The sequence below is a fragment of the Vulpes vulpes genome, chromosome 16 (genome assembly GCF_048418805.1).
Source record: "Vulpes vulpes isolate BD-2025 chromosome 16, VulVul3, whole genome shotgun sequence".
Lineage (NCBI taxonomy): Eukaryota > Metazoa > Chordata > Mammalia > Carnivora > Canidae > Vulpes > Vulpes vulpes.
In genome coordinates this window covers 5,310,292-5,329,528 of record NC_132795.1, presented here as the reverse complement: position 1 = coordinate 5,329,528, position 19,237 = coordinate 5,310,292, and the positions used below count along the sequence as shown (strand labels likewise).

The following is a 19,237-nucleotide window of genomic DNA, read 5'->3' as shown; positions in this document are numbered from 1 at the left end:
AGTGTAGAAAGCACAGCAGAACCTGCTGGGTTCCAGGAGAGAAAAACCAAGGGCAGGTAGGACTTAACAGCTTGCAAGAGCAAACGAGCCTTTCTGGAATGCTTTGGTGCCACCTAATGACTTCCTGCATGCCAGGGTAAAGAAATGAGACCCCGGAGTTGAGAGGAAGCCTAAGGGACTACCATAAAGCAAAGTCTCGGGAGATGGAAATAGTATTCCTCCAAGGGTCTGGAACGAAAGATAGAGGCTAGACGGGCTTCCAGCTCGAGTAGCGAGGGATTCCCTAGGTCCCCTCTACATCTCGCACACACACACCACACAAGCTAACTCATACTCTCCCTGTCTGGATGTCTCCCCTCAGGGTGGGATCTTCTGACACCCTGTGCAACAAAATATGGGGAGGGGGTGCATAGAGCAATACGGGGCCCACGACAAGAATAACCGGTAGCAGCTTCCAGAAGGAAGTTAGGGAAAACTCTCCCTCCAACGTGGGGCTCCCTTCCCTTCCGACGTTCCTCTCTGTGAGTGCCCAGCATAACCCACTGCAATTCTACGAGCCCACGCATGTACTGATATTCATAAGAGGAACTAGGAACCCAGGGCCTTAAGCTCTAAGGCCGGGGTCTTCCTGTAGTTTTGAACAGTTTCTTCTTCTTCAGGAAAGCCAGAATATAGAAAATACTTCAGGTCAGAGCTTAGGAAAGTGTAAGTCCTGGGGTGCCTGGCCGGCTCAGTTGGTAGAGGGTAGAGCACGTCACTTTTCATCTTGTTGTGAGTTCGAGCCCCATGTTCGTCTTTAAAAAAAGAAAAGCCTACATCCTGATCTTAATCAGAACCTAGTTAACATAAAGTCGCACCATTTGGTAGTTATAATACCACCATGGTGCTATTTTCTGAGTTAGGGTTAAAAACGGACTCTATTCTCAAAGAATATTTTACTCCTTGAGAGTATGAAAGGGTGAACACAAAAGACATGTAGGAAATGTGTCTATAACACAGATTATATTAGGAGCACACATAGTGAGGGCATAGGCATAACAGATAAAGAGCTTCTTCTTACATCATGAGGAAAGTTTTTTTTTTTTTAAGATTTTATTTATTTATTCATGAGAGACACAGAGAGAGGGGCAGAGACATAAGCAGAGGGATAAGCAGGCTCCATGCAGGGAGCCCGATGCAGGACTCGATCCCAGAACCACGACTTGAGCTAAAGACACTCAACCACTGAGCCCCAAGAAAGGGTTATTAAGAGGATTTTGGGTTTCCCCTAGACTCTTGGGAGCAAATCTTCCTAGTTTTGTAAAAAAGGAGAGAATGAGAGGCAGAGTAATTGCGGAGAGAAGGAGATGCCCCCGGTGACAACATCAAAAGACTAGGTTGTGGCCTTTCCCATTCCCCCCCCTCCTGCCCTCACTGTTCAGAGACTGACACTTGAGACTCCAGCAGACCTGGGCGAGGGGAGGTGAGGGCTGCGAGGAGGGGAGGCTGCAGCGACCAGGAAGGCCAGAAGCGGGAGTTCGAAGGCACCACCAGACACAATTAAGAAGCAGTCGGGCTGAGGGTTCAAGACCCTTGACCAGCTCTCTTCCCCCCCAAGTGCTCCCTGTAGGTGAAGTGCAAGTCCCGGGGAGGGACCGGCTGTGCCAGGGACAGATTCCCTCCTGGTCTCTCTCTTGCTACCTCACCCTCCAGGATTTCCAGGGTGAGCTGCTCAGGGTTCCGTGGGAAGATGGAAAGCAGCAGCTCCTTTTCCCCTTCTCAAGAACTTTTCCAGCCTTTGGAGACGCTCCTTCCTTGACCCGGGAGCCTGGTGGGACTTGTCCAGGAGGCGGCTGGGGCGCTGCCCTCGAGGCCGGCGGGGAAAGCCCTTCCCCGCAGTGGGGCCTGACTGGAGGAGGTGCTGCCGGGCTGGAGCGCTAAGGGCCAGGATTTCTCTTCCAGCAAAGAGCTTGCCTGTCCCGCCGGCTGTGGGGGCAGGGGAGCGGGCGGCGAGGCCAAGTAGGCCTTGCAGCCTAGGTGGCGCTATTTCCCTATTTTTTAGGTCCAGTAGCTGCAGGAACTTCCTCGAGGTCCCTAGTCCTGCTCCTGGTTTGCTGGCTTGCTCCGTGTAAACCACCTTATATTTTTTTTTTTTCTAAAAATACTCCAAAGCAATTGAAAGAGTCCCTTCTCCCACCAGCCAGCCCTGGCCCCAGCCCCGGCCCCGGGGAGCGGGCGGGTAGGCGGGGAGGTGGGCCACTGCTTTATTAAACACAGGGAAAACTAATATTTACGGAATAAAATTTATGGAGCAGCCACGAGAATTCGACCCTTTTATGTGCATGTGGGGTGGGGGTTGGGCCAGGCTGGGAGCCTGGGGGGCTGGGGGGGTGGCCAAGCCAGGGGGCAGGGCTGGAATACAGCCTGGCTTCGCCAATCTGTCGAGGCCAGGATTTCCCGGGAGTTGCCCCAGGATCCTCAACCACCACCCCTAGCTCTGGGGGGGGCAAGAGCTTCAGGGCAGGAATACCCACCCGAGACAGAGCCTCCGGGAGCAACGCTACTCTGAGGATGTTTAGGCCAATCCCCATGGAGGCAGCAACCTTTGAGGCAAAGGGGGCAGTGGCAGGGAGATGCCCTTACTTAACCTTTAAAAAGAAAAAGTCATGCATCCTTTTGAGAACATGAAAAAGTTAGGCTCTTAGAGTTTTACTCGCAATTTTAGGGGCTTCACAAACCCCTGAGCCCCCTCTGACTAAAACTGCACATTCTTGGGGTGCCTGGATGGCTTAGGCGGTTGAGTGTCTGATTCTTGATCTCGGTTGTGAGTTCAAGCCCCAAACTGGGCTCCACGGTTGGCGTGGAGCCTACTTTAAAAAAAAAGAAAAACTAGGGAAAAAATATACATGCTTTTAAGATGGTAGTCTTAGCACAGAGGGATCATCCAGGGTGATGCAGACTGATTTCCCCTCAGATTGCTGGGCAAGTCCATGTGGTCTCATACTTTCATATGCCCAAATCTGGCTATCTAAATTATGCCAAAAAGAAACTAAAGGACAAAGTGAGCCACCTGTTGGATTGTTTTCATGTTGTCCCCAGATCACGTCATTGACAGTCCCGACTGGGGGGCACATCCTGGGGCACTGTGGTCTGGAGGCAGCACTATCAGTGGTACCTGAGAATGAGCCCTGGTGGAGTTCTCAGGCTCCCCTGGCCAGTAAAAGCATGGGGGGTCCTGGAACCTCCAGAGGCTCCTGCTGTGAAGAGCCAGCGGGAGCTAGAAGATCCCACTGACAGGAGCAGGGGCAGAGGAGAAGGATGGTTACATGGAAGACGGGGAAGAAGGCCTAACACCCTTCCCAGAAAATGTCAGTCATATATAAACAAATGCAGTTAAGAACTCAGAAGTCTGGGTTCAAATGCTGGTGGTTACTTATTAGCTGTGTGACCTTTGATAAGTCACTTAACCACTTCGAGACTCTATTTCCAAGTGGGTTAACAGTATCTTCCTCATATGATGCTGTGAGGATTCAATGTCAGGCACTTATTAGAGCATGTGGTGTATATTAACTGCTCAGTAACCGTTAGCTGCTTATTATTAATGATGTTCTTATTATAATCATTATTATTTTACTATTGCTTGGATTGTCCTCTTCCCCATGACCTGAAAGAAGGACAGAAATACCCGTCCCAGACCACGAAGGCATGGGGAGAAGGAGGCTTGACCATTGTAAGTAAATAAACCAGGAAAGGCCTCCGTGGGTTCTGCCCCGATTCCTTCCTCCACCTAACAGCTCTCAGTGAACATCTGAGCTCTACTTTTTTCCTGTCTCTCCAAAGCAATGTTTCAGATGGTCTTACCTACAGAGAAAACATAGCAGAAAAATCCAAGGGACTTCGCCAATCCTGGTCTGCTAAATCTTGCCAGACCGGCCCATAGAACTGGCTTTCTAAGATGCTACCTATCTCCTACAAACTTTGCCTTTTTTTTTTAAGATTTTTATTTATTCATGAGAGACACAGAGAGAGACAGAGACATAGGCAGAGGGAGAAGCAGGCTCCCTGTGGGAAACCCAATGCAGGACTTGATCCCAGGACCCCAGGATCACGCCCTGAGCCCAAGCCACACCCTTAACCACTGAGCCACCCAGGCGTCTGTTCCCAAACTTCACTTTTTTTTTTTTCCGTGTGAAGCACTATTCATTCTCTAGGCCAATTCTGAGAACTCCGTGGCCATTTCTGTTCCCTGCTGTCCTATCTTTTCAAATTCTCCTAGTTACCATGTTATTTGAAGTGACATGAAGGATGGGAGAATAAAATCCCTTTCTCTCCCACTCCAGTGGGAAACTACCTCAGCCCTTGTGCTCAGAGCTCTTTATAATTTCAATCCCATATTGTGGTTTAGTCTGTTGTCTATGCCTTGGAAACAGACAGAAAAACAAAAAAACACCCTACATGAAGTTGGGCAAAGGAGAATAGCAGCAATCTGTTCTGTGCTGTGTCCAGCATGGAGAGTTCTCAAGATCAAAGTTCCCAAATGGAGGCTTAGCGCAGGCCACACGAGAGAAGCATGAGAAGAATCTGAAGGAGCAAATCGAGAGCCTAAACTTCATCTAGAGACAACAATGGGTGGGGCCCAGTAAGTGAAAGAAGTTGGTTCTGTGTTCCAAAGAATAAGCAATCTCAAAAGCAGAGGATTTTTTATTCCAGGCTTAAAAGAGAAGTGCGTCTCTGAGGAGCACCTGGGACTGGCAAGGGACTCTTGAGAAAGGTAGATGAGGCTTCCTGAGCATGTTGTGCGTTTTGGCTGACTTGCCCTCTGTACCTAAAGTCCATGGAAGGATCCTGGGTCTGGAGAACCTCAACAAAAGAGAGGAAGGTATGGGGTTCTCAGAAGCTGGCTTCCACTTGGATAGGGAAGGTCAATGCCCAATGGGTGGGAGCCAAGATTCCCTGGGTTAACAGGACCCATGCCTGTGCACATGAACTCCTGCTATTTCACCCTTGCAGGAGTCTGACTATATAACACTGTCTCGGAGATACTGCTGCTATGGGAGCTCCTTTCAAGGTGCCACAAGGAAACCATTCTCCAAGTCCGTCCTCAGCAGTTGAGACAGTGACAGGTTAACTGAAGAGCCCCCTTAGCTTCTTCCTCTTCACCTTTGACAGCTGAGGCCTCTGCCTAGAGCCTGAAGTACCCTAGAAAGAAAAGGAACCCAAATTAATAGAGGTTTTGAACAGATTCACGTAAGTCAGGAGGGACCTTCTTGGTCCTGTGGCTCTGGTTGGGATGAGTGGCTGAAACAGGTGTTTTGAAATCTATGTCAGGCAACGAATGTGATAGAGGACTCTATGCCATGCGTACAGCCCTTCTCCCCTGAGGAACAACCTCACAGACCATCCCTGGAAGTGGGATAAGGAAGAAAAGGAGTCAAGGTCCTTCACTCAGTATAGGAATTACAGAGAGGAAATACCAAGGTAAGACATGAAAGACCATGACTCCCCATCTATAAACACGTAATATGATGGCCTGGTTACAAATATCCTCCAATATTGTTCAGGCAGCATCAACTAGGTGACAACTCCAAGGATCTCTGGCTCTGGGGCTACAGATACATGACTCACTGTGGACTCTTTCTCAGGCACTGAGAGGGATGGTGCCGAAGAGATCAGCTCTTTTGGCTGGTTCACAAGTTGGTTTTCAGCTCCTGGTGGGGAGGCACTGCTTGATGGCTGAAGGTCCTCTGAAATCAGAAAGACCAAGGGGGAAGACTGTGATAAATGCCTTCTTCTTACCAAGGAGGCATTAGCATTTACCAAGCATTCTGACTGAGGCCAGGGTTTAGTACTAATATGTAAACCGACAGAAGTAGCCACAAATCCAACTTCCAGCTCATCCTCAGCAAGCCCTGTTTCTACTCTGAAGGTTCTCCAGGCCCACTTTAACTACATAGGATAAGAGTTTCTTTGATGTCAACAGACGTCTCCTACCAGGTCTCAGGTAGAGAGATGAATCTTTCTCCTGGTCCTCTCACTAATTCTCCTAAGCACCAAGACCAGTTCCAACAGAAGTTTCTGCAGTGAGGGAAATGTTTTGCATCTGTGCTGTCAGACTTGGTAGCCGCCAGCCACATGTGGCTACCGAGTATTTCAGACGTGGCTACAGCAAATGAGGAGAGGTATTTTTCATTTTGTTTCATTTGTATTTAATTTAAATTTAGATAGTCACAAGAGGCTAGAGCTACCATTTTGGATGGTGTACAACCCTACACCTTAACTTTACACCTAGGGAAACCAAATATCCCTGGAGCTACTTACCGGTGCCTAGATGCTCCTGTCTCACTTGGATCTCTTGTCTGGTGACTGCCATATACAGACTCTGTAAATTTGTGACAAAGGGTCTTCCGTTGCCTACACTGCATGCCTCTGGTAGTTTCTACAGGAGAGAAGAGATGCAGTCACTGGTTATCCTGTATTGCCAGATAATAGGAGTTTGATATTCCACTGGAAGGACTGGCATCAGCCCCAAAAGAATTTATATGGAGGGGGGTGCTTGGGTGGCTCAGTCAGTTAAGCATCTGCCTTCCGCACAGGGCATGATCCTGGGGTCCCAGGATAGAGTCCTGCATTGGGCTCCCCACAGAGAGCCTGCTTCTCCCTCTGCCTATGTCTCTACCTCCCTCTCTGTGTCTCTCATGAATAAATAAATAAAAATAAAAAATAAAAGAGGAAGGTTCCTGAGCAAGGTGATGATGGGAAGAAAGTTGAGAAATATTTCTATCATTACACTCTATTCACCTGTTTCCTTTGCTGTGAATGAACCGCGGTTTTCCAACCACAGGAAAATGCTTTGCCTAGTTCAGGTTTCGTACACTTGGCTTAACAGACTCAGAGTGATGGCGGAAGGCAGAGCAAAGTGCAGTAAAAACGAGTTGAAGGCGTATGGTATCCAGGGGTCCCCAAACTGGCTGCGCTTTACGGTCTTGGAAAGGATCCAGAATTACTTCACCTGTGCACGAACATCATCATGGCTCCAAGCTAGCAGGTCTCTGGGGAGGCCATGCCAGTAGCTCACAGGGCACCAACCCAAGAATCCTGGACCGACCTGCATCTCGCATCAAGGGCACTTGCTCTGTGCTATAAAGGCATTCATTTCTGAAGACCCTCTGTGGGAGAAGGACGGAGGCGAGAAAGCAGGAGAAGCAGTGTGCTGCACCAGTCACGATTATCTCCCCCTGAGTATGATGGTGGCTGAAATACTTGCAGATTCACAGGAAATGTAGCATCCATTTGTACTCTACCCTGACCTTCTGTAAGGACTGTATCAGGTTTGGACTTTCACTGGAAACCACAGATAATGAATCAGGAGACTTGAGTCAGAACACAGTTGCTCCTGGCCAGCAATCACAGCAGAAATAAAAGAGCCCGGAGGAGCAAACTGGAAATGAAGGCAAACTCTCAGGCCGTCCGCCATTCCCTCCCATGCCCATGCTCCTCAGTGTCAGCTCCTCCAAGTCCTGTCCTCTTGCAGCTCCACCTACGTCCCCTACAGCCTGAGAGCCCTGACAGTGGAGAGAGGCCAACAGCTGGTCTCCTTCCTTATCTCTCATGTCTCCAGGACCTCCCTTCAGATTGCTCAAGAAACGTGGCCTGCCTCTCGTAGGCTTCTCCACACGCAGCGCAGCTTGGTGGGCACGGTGCTCTCTGTACAAATAGGTGAGGCAAAATCTCAGCAGTCCTAGGTCACCCCTTGCTGCCCTTTCCATGGAACCAAACAGACTCCTACGTTTTCTAGGGCGATCTTTAGCCAGCTCCTGTACTGAGTCTCAAAATGAAGGGGCAGAAATGAGAGGCCACGAAAGCCAGTGCCGTCCTGAGCCTAAGTCCAAAGACAGAACCTATATCCTGGGCCTTCCTCTGTCCTTCCCTGTCTCCGAGAGATCTGGTCCTGCAGTTGTTGTCAAAAGTTATCCCACCTGAGTACTCTCAGAAAAGTACTAGAAACAGAATATTGGGAGGTGCCTGGGTGGTTCAGTTGGCTAAGTGTCTGCCTTTGTCTTGGGTCATGATCTCAGGGTTCTGGGATCGAGTCCCTGCATTGGGCTCCCTGCTCAGTGGGAAGCCTGCTTCTCCCTCTCCCTCTGCTCCTACCCCAGGCTCATGCTCTCTCTCTTTCTCTCTCAAATAAATAAATAAATAAATTTAAAAAAATCTTTTTTAAAAAAGAAGGAAAGAACATTGGTACATTTGCTGCATATTTACTGTGCATATTTACTGCATATTTACTGTCCTAAGCATTTAAATATATTAACCCATTTGGTCTTACTCCCTGTTTCCCTGGCACCTGGACTGTCGTAGGGGCTCTATAACTACCCGTGAATGAATGAACATGGTAGGCACTAGTTTGATCCCATTTTACTGAGGTGGCTCCAATTAGATAGCAGCGGAGCAGGATCAGAATCCAGACAGGGTGGCCTCAGGGCTGACACATATAATGACTCCCCTATTCACCTCTCTACACGGCAGAGTTTTAGTCAAAAGGGCCAGACAGCCTTTCCCAGGGTCACATCCACCCGCGCCTACACTGCTGATGGCTCGCTTCAGTTGCCATCCAGCTCAGGACTAAGCCCTGGCAGGTGACAGCAAAGAAGTGAACAGAGAATCTGGAGGTTCTCCCTGAGAAGCTGGCCCCACCTGGAACCCTCAGGGGCTGAGGCCCTCCCTCAATCCCAGTCATTCCCATCATCACTGATTCCCTAGGCGTGATCCTCACGAGATGCAAGGCAAAGGAAGCAGAAAGGCCCCTGGGCCTGGGAAGGAGGAACACTGGCTTCCTGTGCTGGGAGCTGGGGCAGGCGGCCGAGATCAAAGGCCGGTCAGGCCTAAGAAAAGCAAACAGCAGTGCCCCCTGCCATAAGTACGAAGGAGCCAGGAGCAAGGTGTACCAGCCGCAAAGCGGGTCACTGCCCAGAGCGGGGAGGGCAGAGGAGACAGGTCGGTCTACTGTGGAATGCGTTCATCTGATTAACCCAGATCAGAATCAATTCTACGCAGCAAAAAGCTATTGAGATCCTGCTGTGAGTTAGGCACTCCGGGAGAGATGCAGGCTTCCCTCCTCGGAATGGGACTGAGTTAGTTACAGGTTAAGGAAGACAGAGTCCCTGCCTCAAAGTTTAAGTTCAAGTGTGTGGAACGGGCAGATTTAGGGTTTTTTCCAAGCGTTGTGCTGTCACAGAGTTATAAAGAAAGGGTAATAACCCAGAGAAGAAGAAAGGGAGGAATTCTGATGGTCCTGCAAAAAGCCTGGGGGGAAGAAGGGGGACCAAGGGGAGGAGGTATCTGTCTAGCCTTGCAAAGTCCCACCGGGAATGTGGAGAAATATTTGAAGCACAAAGGTGTGAAAAGACGGGATATGTTGATGTACCTTGTGGGAAATAAGACCAGAAGGCTAAATTCATACCCTCCAGGCTGCTAAGGGCTTGGTTTTCTGAACTAAGGCCATGCCCCTGGGAGTTTCCTTTTGTTTCACCAAGTGGCTTTCTCTACTACACCTGAGCTTGCCAAGGTTTGCTGGGCTCCAAATGAATACTGAATCCAGGGTGAGGGGTTAGAAGCATCCTCTGGGTTTGCCTTTGTAGACTGCCTGCTACGTTTTGAACCTCTTCACTAACTGAACTGCTAGACTCTGACCCTCCAGGGGACACAGAGCTACACTGCTTTCCCATTTCCAGTTCACTGGGACTTTGGCCCCTGCTGTCTGGCTATCTCAGGAACTCTAGGAAAATCAAAGCTACAGAAATCCTATAGGGCATTTTATTTCTCCTCCTTTTCCCTACTGCAGCCCACATTGGTTCCTAGCGCCCAAACTCCCCTATTTAGCGGAGATGTGTGTGTTACTCCCATCGCTGCTGGGAGGTCTCAGACTCACTTCCAGTGGTCCAGAAATTCCAAGACTCCCTCCTGCTCTCTGACCTCAGCAGGATCTGCTGGAGAGATCCAATTGTCGCTTTCCTCAGGAATGAGTGGCTCAGTTGATTAAGCATCTGCCTTCAGCTCAGGTCATGATCTCGGGGTCCTGAGATAGAGCCCCGAGTTGAGCTCCCTGCTCAGGGGAGCCTGCTTCTCCCTCTCCCTCTGCCCCTCCAGCCCCTGCTAGAGTTCTCTCAAATAAATAAATAAAATCTTGACAGAAAGAAAGAAAGAAAGAAAGAAAGAAAGAAAGAAAGAAAGAAAGAAAGAAAGAAAGAAAAACAGATTTCCCACCCTACTCTCCATCCTTTCTTTCCCTGAGGCTGTTTCAGGAAAGAAACCTTTAGAATCCTGAGTAAGGAAAGGCTGGACCCTGACATACTGCTCACCCTACCAATGTGGGCCCATGGCCCAGGAGACAGGTGTAGGGGACAGAAGACAGAGTGGAAGCACGCCAACTGGAACTCCCCAGCATCAGCCTTGAGCAGGTCTTCTGGGCTAGCACCAGCCCCAGAAGCCGGGTGCAGCTCTCAGCTGTCATAGTGGCACACCCTTCGGGGCAGGGCCCCCAACACACAACTTCCTGAGGGTAGGAGTTCCTCTCTTCCCTCTTAACTCGCACCTTGGTAAACTATGCCAGTAGGTCTCACAAACTCCCTGCCCTGGAGAGCTCAAGCCTCCCTTTAGGAAATCATGGACATTTTCATCACCAGCTCCGTTTAGAGTTAAGGGCACATTGGAAACTTCTTCTAACATCTCACATTGCCAAAGGGTTACCAAGATAAATAGAGAAGAACAACAACAAAAAAAATGGTTTAGGATGAGGACTCTACTGGGAAGGACTCTACCAACAGAACTCCTCCCCAGCGCTCCTCTTCACCCTCAATCCATTCACCCAACAAATATTTAATAACCATCTACAGTGTTCAGGATGATTGAGATGCGAGGGATATGACAGATTGAACAAGAGATAAAAAAGAAAAAAATCCTCTGCCCTCTTGAAGTCTACATTCTGGGGGAGGGGGCGGTCAACAACAAACACATAGCTAATTAAAACATACACATACATGCTATCAGATGGTGACAGCACCACAGGGAAAAATACATCGGCACAGGCACTACAAGATAAGGACTGGAATGTGTTACAATTCTGAACAGAGGCCAAAGAAGGCCTCTCTGACAGGGTAATGTTCTTAAAAGACCCAAACAGAAGTGAGAGAATGATCCACGTGGCTATCTGGGTCAAGGGACCAGATTCCCAGTGTGCCTGGGTCCAGCCCTGGCTCACGCCTGTTACTGTTTATTAATAGAGGTCTCTTTCTCTCTTATTAAGTCCCAGTTAGCACGATCAGTTAGATGGTCACCCAGTATCGAAGGATGAGCAAGGCAGGTTGGTGCATTCATGTCTGTGTGTTTATTTGAAAGCGCGAGTTAGGGATCCCTGGGTGGCGCAGCGGTTTAGCGCCTGCCTTTGGCCCAGGGCGCGATCCTGGAGACCCACATCGGGCTCCCGGTGCATGGAGCCTGCTTCTCCCTCTGCCTATGTCTCTGCCTCTCTCTCTCTCTCTCTCTCTCTCTCTCTGTGTGTGTGTGTGTGACTATCATAAGGAAATAATAAAAAAAAAAAGAAAAGAAAAGAAAGAAAGCGTGAGTTAATGTAGCATGTTAGCTTGTTCCGTGAGATGGGAAGCCATTAGAGCTTCTAGGGGAGTGAAATGATCTGATTTACATTTTAAAAGCATCATTCTGAGTGTTGAAGGCCAAGAGACCAAGTGGGCAGATTTGCTAGAAGTCTGCTAGGGTGACCAGGTGGAAGGTGATGGGAGCCTGGGCCTGAGTGGCAGCAAGGGAGGTGGCGTGAAGTGACCAGATTCTGGGTATATCTGAAGGCATGGCCAGCAGGATTTGCTGATGGAGTGAGGTGTATCATTCAAGTGGAGTTAAGGATCACTCCACTCCAGGGCAGAAGGTAGATGTCACAGGGGGATGACCCAGAAACCTAAAATAAATCCCTAGACCAAAGAAAACCTGAAATGACCCCTAGGTCCACAGCACAGACCCAGCTTTAGTAGCAAAAGGGTGAGAGCAGAAGGAAAGATGAACCCAACGCCCAGGGGAAGTATCACGGTTTAAAAAGAGAAAGCCACAAGTGGCTTCTCACTCAAAGAGGAAGCAGCAAGATTATCCATGGATTAGGAAAAAAATTCTTCGAAGAAAAAAGAGAAGTTGAAACAAGCTTTAAGGTCTGGCTTGAGAACCCAAAGACCCGGATTTGTACCTTAGGTCTACCTGCTAGTGGGAATACTTTGGGCAGTTATTACACTTGTCAAGGTCTGCTTCTTGAGAGAGAATGGAGCGATGAATAGATGGACAGGGGTGGGGTGGGGTGGGGTGGGGGAGGGTGCTGAGACAAACAATATCTGTATCAGGGTTCATGAAAGGATTAAATGAGAGAGTAGAGTAGGTACCCAGAAATATCTGTCCTTTTCCTTTGTAAGGCAAACTGAGACTTTTCTTGCCTGGCCCCGGCCCAGTGCCAAGGAGGCTCAAGAAAAGCCTTAATGCTATAGTGCATACAAAAAAACCCAGGTCTGACCCAAATATTAACCCTTCCCTGCTGCAGCCCGAAGCATATGTTCTTCCAACAATTCAGTGACTAGTCAACGCCCAGAGCAGGGACACACGGTCATGGGAACCCTAGCTGGTAACCCACCAATAGCTCCCTGTCCACCATCGACACATGGGGCCCCGCCTGAGACTCTGGTAAGGACCAAGGCTGCCTGGCTTCCGTATCAGCAGGTCCTAGCTTTGGACCCTTGCTTTGCCTCTCAGTGGCTACAGTCCTTACCAGAAAAACGAGGCTGCCTACCAGTGCTTACTTTCGTGAGACACTGGAAAGGGCCACACATGCAATAATGTAAAGGTCACCTGCTCAGTATATATTATGTCTCCTCATCTCCCCCAAACCTGCCCTGTTGCTTCTCAAAGATCTCCTTTGCTCTCCCAGAGTTCAAGACACTCCCCCTGCAGAGGTCAAGGTCTCAGGTCTCACACTCACTCCCCCTTATCTCTTTCTGGTGGGGCGGGTACCATAGTGGAGAGTGAAGCTAACCTCTCCACAAGCAGCCTGCTCCCCCCAAAAATCTCCAGCAAAAGCATTCCAAGTAGCCCAACTTGTCCAACAATGCTTCAGCCGGGAGCCCCTTCTCACCACCACTTCCTGGCCCCGAGTGTGCCTTGTGCAAGAGACTATGCCATTTCCATTCCCAAACCACATACTCAACAAAGGCTCTTTGGAAAGAAGAAAAACATGAGCTGCAGACACATCATGCACACTGTGAAGAGATAAATGTGTTTTTATGGGATTAATCTCAGCATTTCTTCAGAGTCTGAGAGAAAAAAATGTTACTAGGACAGAGGGAAGAGACAGGGCAGTGATGTCCGGGTGCCCCAGAGACCACCAGCTCCCTCTCCCTCCTCCTCACTTCAATTATTTCATAGCGGCTCGGCTCTCGAAGGAGCTCTTTCAGAGCTTCGGGCAAGATCCAGCCTCTGTCTTGGGCTTCACAGAACAGCCCTGAGTCTCTCAGCCCACTGATTGCAAATCTCGCTGATTTGGGAGAGCACACGGTACCCTAAGTGCCCAAGGCACGCTGCCCTTGAGATGGCACGCCAAGACCAGACAGCTGAGGCTGCTCCTGTGTTTGGTCTGCTTTAGCTTTGTTTGGGTCTGGGCCACGCCAGGCCTTACCCTGACCACTCTGGTGGCCGCCGTTGACCTGGCGGTGCGGCTAACCCGGCCCTGCTCTCCCTGCAGCCCCGAGCTCCCCCTGAGGCCCTGAGCCCCCACCCACTCAGCGCCCAGCTCTGCGTGGGAGAGGACACAGAAAGGCCTGAACAGAATCATGTGTTTGGGAGCCTGCACATCCAGTCCAATCCACCTGGCCTCTCCTCACGTTAAAACAAGGTGGGGGAACGGCTGCATATATCCATTCATACATTCAGGCCTGCAGGTATGAGATCTCAAGTTGCTAAATCACTTTCTTTGTGGCCTGCCCTTCTTATGGGATCATTTCGCTGCCTTTCTCTCTCTCTCTCTTTCTCTCTCGGTGCTAGAAATGCAATGGAGATAAGATATGTGCACAGTTCAAAACAGTTTGAGATAAAGTCCAGTTCTACTTATGTTATTCAGATTTTTCTGTTTCCACTTTGAGGCCCAGCTAGCTCCCTGGGCTGTACAGTCAGAAGAGATGAGAGATGAGGGGCCGCCTGGGTGCCTCAGTCTGTTAAGTGTCTGCCTGCAGCTCAGGTCATGATCTCCAGGTCCTGGGATCGAGCCCTGCATGGGGCTCCCTGCTCAGTGGGGAATCTGCTTCTCCCTCTTCCTCTGCTGCTTTCCCCGCAAGTGCTGTCTCTCTCTCTCTCTCTGTCAAATAAAAATAAAATCTTTGAAAAAAAAAAAAAAGAAGAAGAAGAGATAAGAGATGGGAAGAGAGACCATGAGAGAGATGTCCAAACACATGGCCTGAATAGTATCAGTAAGATTACCATTCTGGGATGCTTCTGGTGTACCAGGTATGAGGCTAAGCATTTTAATGCGTTATCTCAATTAATCTCCATAGTAACCCTGTCAATGAGGCACTAAAATCATTCTCATCTTATATATGAGAAAACAAAGGCTCAGAGAGGTTAAGTAACCCAGCCAAGGTCACAGCTAGAAAGTGGTAGGATGCTGAAGTAGAAGACCCAGGAGGCCGAAGCCCAGAACATACACTTGAACCACCATGCTATAATACCTCTTAGAGTTACCCAGGGAGACGGGCATTCCTCCCTTCTGCCCCCGCCTCCCACTTCCCCAGAAGGACACTGGTCCTTGTTCTGAGGCCTAGTACTAGAAGCTAGCCCTCACCTGCTTCTTAAATCCCCAAATGGCCCAAGAGGCTGAGAGAGGAAAAGACAAAAGGCCCTCCAGAGAAGGAAAGCCTTACTCAAGCCTTAGGGTGTCCTCCAATGGTACTAGAAAATCAGCAAAAGGAGTCTCTTGGTACAGGGAGGCTCTAGACTCTAAATCTCCTTTTAAAATAAGTACAGCCCCTCAAAGTCATAGCAGGAAGGCCCCTCAGCTCTGCCCCCAAAAGAAAAATAATGGTAAAGGGAGTGGAAGTGGAAGTGGGGGCAGGGGCCGCTGTGCTCATAAGAGCCCTTTGTGGTGGCTGCCTCTGAAAGGGGGTTTTGCTAGACAAGGTGGAACTTCTCAAGGTGACAAGCAAATGGTACAGCCTAAGCTGTGACCCTTTGCTCACTCCATAGCCACCCCTCCCCTCTGCAGGGCTGAGCCTAAACTGTCCCCGAGGCCCCACCCAGCCCCAGCACAAACCGTGGCTTTCTAGTCTGGAGAGCGCCTAACAAGCAGCAAAGGGGCTGGGGGACCAGAGTGGTTTCCTGGGGGGGAGGAATCCTCGGAGCCCCTCAGAAACTGCAGCAGCAGCTCCCACTCCTGCTCCAAGAACAAGCAGCTCCTGTCCGCTCTGGCTCAGGGAGGGGCTCCGGCCAGCCCGTCTGGGAGACAACCAGTCTGAACGATGGTCAAGCACCCCTCCCGAGTCCAGCCACCTCACCATCCTCTTCCCAAATGGAGATGAAACCGTGTGGTAAAAATCAGGAAGAAAAAAATGTGTTAGGTTTAATAACAACAAAAATCACAGCTATGAGGCAGGCACCTGGCTCTGAAGGCTCTGGATCCCTGTCCCAGGCCACAAGCACTGTTCAGGAGTACAGATTTCTTTTCTTTTCTTTTCTTTTTTTCCGGTTTGAGGGGAGAAGCAAGGACAGTCAGTTGGGTCTAGAGGGCACAGAGGTGATTTAGAGGATCTGCTAGTATTCTCTGTAGGACCTCTACCACTAAAGGGATTCTCTTTCACTCCAGATTACACGCTTGACAGCTGGGAACACAGCCCATGGTGGCTGTCATCTCACGGGGCTCCCTGCCCTCCCCGCTCCCCCGCCTGTTGCCTGCTCCCTGTAGGGTGACACAGTGTCCTGTCCACCCTGCGAAATTTTACTCTGTAGGGTGATGCATTGCCTCCCCATACACACACCCACGGACACACACACACACACACACACACACACACACGATAAGGGCCTGACCTTCATGACCCTAGGTAGGTAAGAGTTGAATAGGACACAAATCACAAAAGAAAAGACTGATAAATTGGACTACACCAGAATTAGAAACTTCTGCTCATCAACAGAACACCACTAAGAGCAAAAACAGCTGTAGAATGGGAGAAAGTACCCATAATACACATAACCAACAAAGGACTCATTTCCAGAATAGAAGAATATGTGAAAAAACTCTTAAAAATCATTATGAAAAAGACAAAATCATCCAAGAGAAAATTGGCAAAAGGCTTGGTCAAATCTAAATGACCAATAATTACATGAAAAAGTATAGGACCTCATTAGTTTTTAGAGAAGTTAAAACCACAACAGGGCACTGCTACATATTTACTATAATGGCCAAAAGGGAAGGGGCAGGTGATACAAGTGTTGTGTGGTACAAGAACTCTAAGATGCTACTTGTGTGAGTACAAACTGATATAGTCTCTTTGGAAGACTGTTTGGCAGGATCTATTAAATCCAGTGTATAACTATGAAGCAACCCTTCCAGTTCTATGTATATATCCAGTGCAAATGGATAAATGAATTGTGGTATGATCTTACAATGAAATATTATCCAGAAATGAAAATTAACAAAGCACTGCTCACCACAACATAGATAAACCTCGCGAACATTTTGTTGAGTGAAAGAAGTCAGACACACAAAGGGGTATATACCGTATCATACCATTTACATGAAGTTCAAAACCGGCAAACATAATCTATCATATTAGAAATCAGGATAGTGGTTATCCTGTGGAGGGGGTGTGTACTGAGCACTGGAAACTTTCTAGTTCTTGACTGGGTACTGATTATATGGCCATGTGCACTTTGTAATAATTCTTCAAGCTATGCGCTTATGACATGGGCACTTTTCTATATACATCTTACACTTCAATTTAAAACATTTATTAATAAAAGATAACCCACCATGAAAAGCAATTTGGCAGTTCCTCAAAAAGCTAAATGTAAAGTTACTATATGACCTAGCAATTGCACTGCTAGGTCTCTACCAAAGAGAACTGAAAACATATGTTCATACAAAAACTTATGCACGAATGTTCACAGCAGCATTATTCATAATAACCCCAAAGTGGAAACAATGCAAGTGTTCGTCAACTGATGAATGGATAAACAAAATGTGCTATACCCAAAATGATGGCATATTATTCTGCCATAAAAAGGAATGAAGTACTGATACCTGCTTCAGAGGATGAATCTTGAAAACATAATGCTAAGTGAAAGAAGCCAGACACAAAAGACCACATCTTGTATAATTCTATTTGTATAAAATATTCAGAATAGGCAAATCCACATAGAGACAAAGTAGATTAGCGGTTTCCTTAGAGCTGGGGGGTAGGAGGAAATAAGGAATGACTGCAGATCAGTACAGAGATTCTTTTTTTAGGGTGATGAAAAGGTTCTGGAATTAGAATAGTAGCCATGGCTGCACAGCCTTGTGAATATTGTAAAACCAGCGAATTGCACATTTCTGGTAAATGTTACGGTAGAAGAATTATAACTCAATTTTTAAAAAGGATTCTTAAGAAAGATAAAGTCTCTGCTCTCCCCCTATCTGCTTCCCATTTTCCCACTCTGTTTCCTCTTTCAGGAATAGACTCTCAGGCTCCCAACAGGCCTGGACAACATTTAAAGGACTTTAACACAGTGTAGCAGATTCTTGTCCAGTGACTGAGTGACTGGAGTTAACACAGAACGGAGACAGAGCACGGGATCCAGAGCCACGCAGCCCTGTCTCTGAAAGTAAGCCTGTCATTTACATATTTGTTTTATTATCTTAGCTAAGTGAGTTAATCTCTTTTTTGAAAAATTTTTTTATTTTTATTTTTTTTACATTAGAGAGACAGAGTGAGAGGGAGAGGAAATCTGAAGCAGATCCACACTGAGCACAGCGCCCGACACAGGGCTCGATCCCACGACCAAGAGGTCATGACCTGATCTGAAATCAAAAGACTGACTGAGCCATTGAGGCACCTCTGACTTAATCTCCTTGAGCCTCAATTTTCTCTCTACAAAACAGGTAAAATAATTCCTATCCATGAAGGTTGTTGTGAGAAGTGTTACGTGAGATCACATGTGTAATGTATTAATCCCATTCCCTTGAGCGTTCTAAGCAATCTCTACTCCTTGAAGGCAACCAGAAGCACTTTAATTCGGCTGTATGGTACAGGCTCTAGAGTCAAAAATGCTTCTGCTCAAATTCCCAAATCCATCACTTTATCTTGCTAAGCCTTTGTTTCTCCAATGGTACTTTGGGGAATAATTATAGAGTTATCATGAGGATTAGATGAGCTAATACATGGGAGGTGCTTGCTATGCTGCCTGGCACATAGAAAGCACTCAGCAAATATTAATGATTAATTAAATGATTAACTCAATCATTCAACAAAACTGATGACCATGCCACATAGTGTGCTGTATCCTGAGGCTGAGATGGAGCTCGCTGCCTTCAAGAAGCTCATAGTCTGGTTGAGGATTCAGACGCATAAACAAATAATTGTTCTTCATGGCCAGCCACACACTGGAGCCTTTGATTCCCAGTCAATAACGCTAGGTCTAAGGCATTATAAAACAAAGCTGGATATGTAAGGAATGGTGTGGGGTGGGGGCCGTGGTGAACACACTAACCATGAATCAACAGTAGACTCTCCTTTTTTTCTATAAATAGCCTCCAAGAATCTAGATAAATAGGCATGCAGACTTCCTCCTCGGCATGACTTCTAGCTGGCCAGGGGTTTAAGGGCATCTCCATATATATATATAGCCCTCACTGCCTTCAAAGCTGGTGCCTCCTCACCTTTCAGAACTCAGTTTATTTTTTTTTTTTTTTTTTTTTTTTTTTTTTTTTTTTTTTTTTTTTTAAGAGATTCTTTTTTTTTTTTTTTTTTTTTAATTTTTATTTATTTATGATAGTCACAGAGAGAGAGAGAGAGAGAGAGAGGCAGAGACACAGGTAGAGGGAGAAGCAGGCTCTATGCACCGGGAGCCCGACGTGGGATTCGATCCCGGGTCTCCAGGATCGCGCCCTGGGCGAAAGGCAGGCGCCAAACCGCTGCGCCACCCAGGGATCCCAAGAACTCAGTTTAAATAAACCCACTTCTTTGGG

The 19,237-nt window shown here is 47.9% G+C and overlaps 1 protein-coding gene across 2 annotated transcripts in view; it reads right to left on the bottom strand.

Moving 5' to 3' along the window:
* Positions 1-4,662: 4,662 nt before the first annotated feature.
* The window catches only part of NHEJ1 (non-homologous end joining factor 1), an 83,060-nt gene continuing 68,485 nt past the window's right edge, over positions 4,663-19,237 (bottom strand). For both annotated transcript variants that reach the window (XM_072742930.1, XM_072742931.1), the window contains exons 6-8: positions 6,298-6,415; positions 5,605-5,723; positions 4,663-5,178 (exon numbers count right to left, since the gene is read on the bottom strand). In XM_072742930.1, the coding sequence (XP_072599031.1) occupies positions 5,104-5,178; positions 5,605-5,723; positions 6,298-6,415 (312 nt within the window). In that variant the 3' untranslated portion in view covers positions 4,663-5,103. The remainder of the gene's footprint in view (positions 5,179-5,604; positions 5,724-6,297; positions 6,416-19,237) is intronic.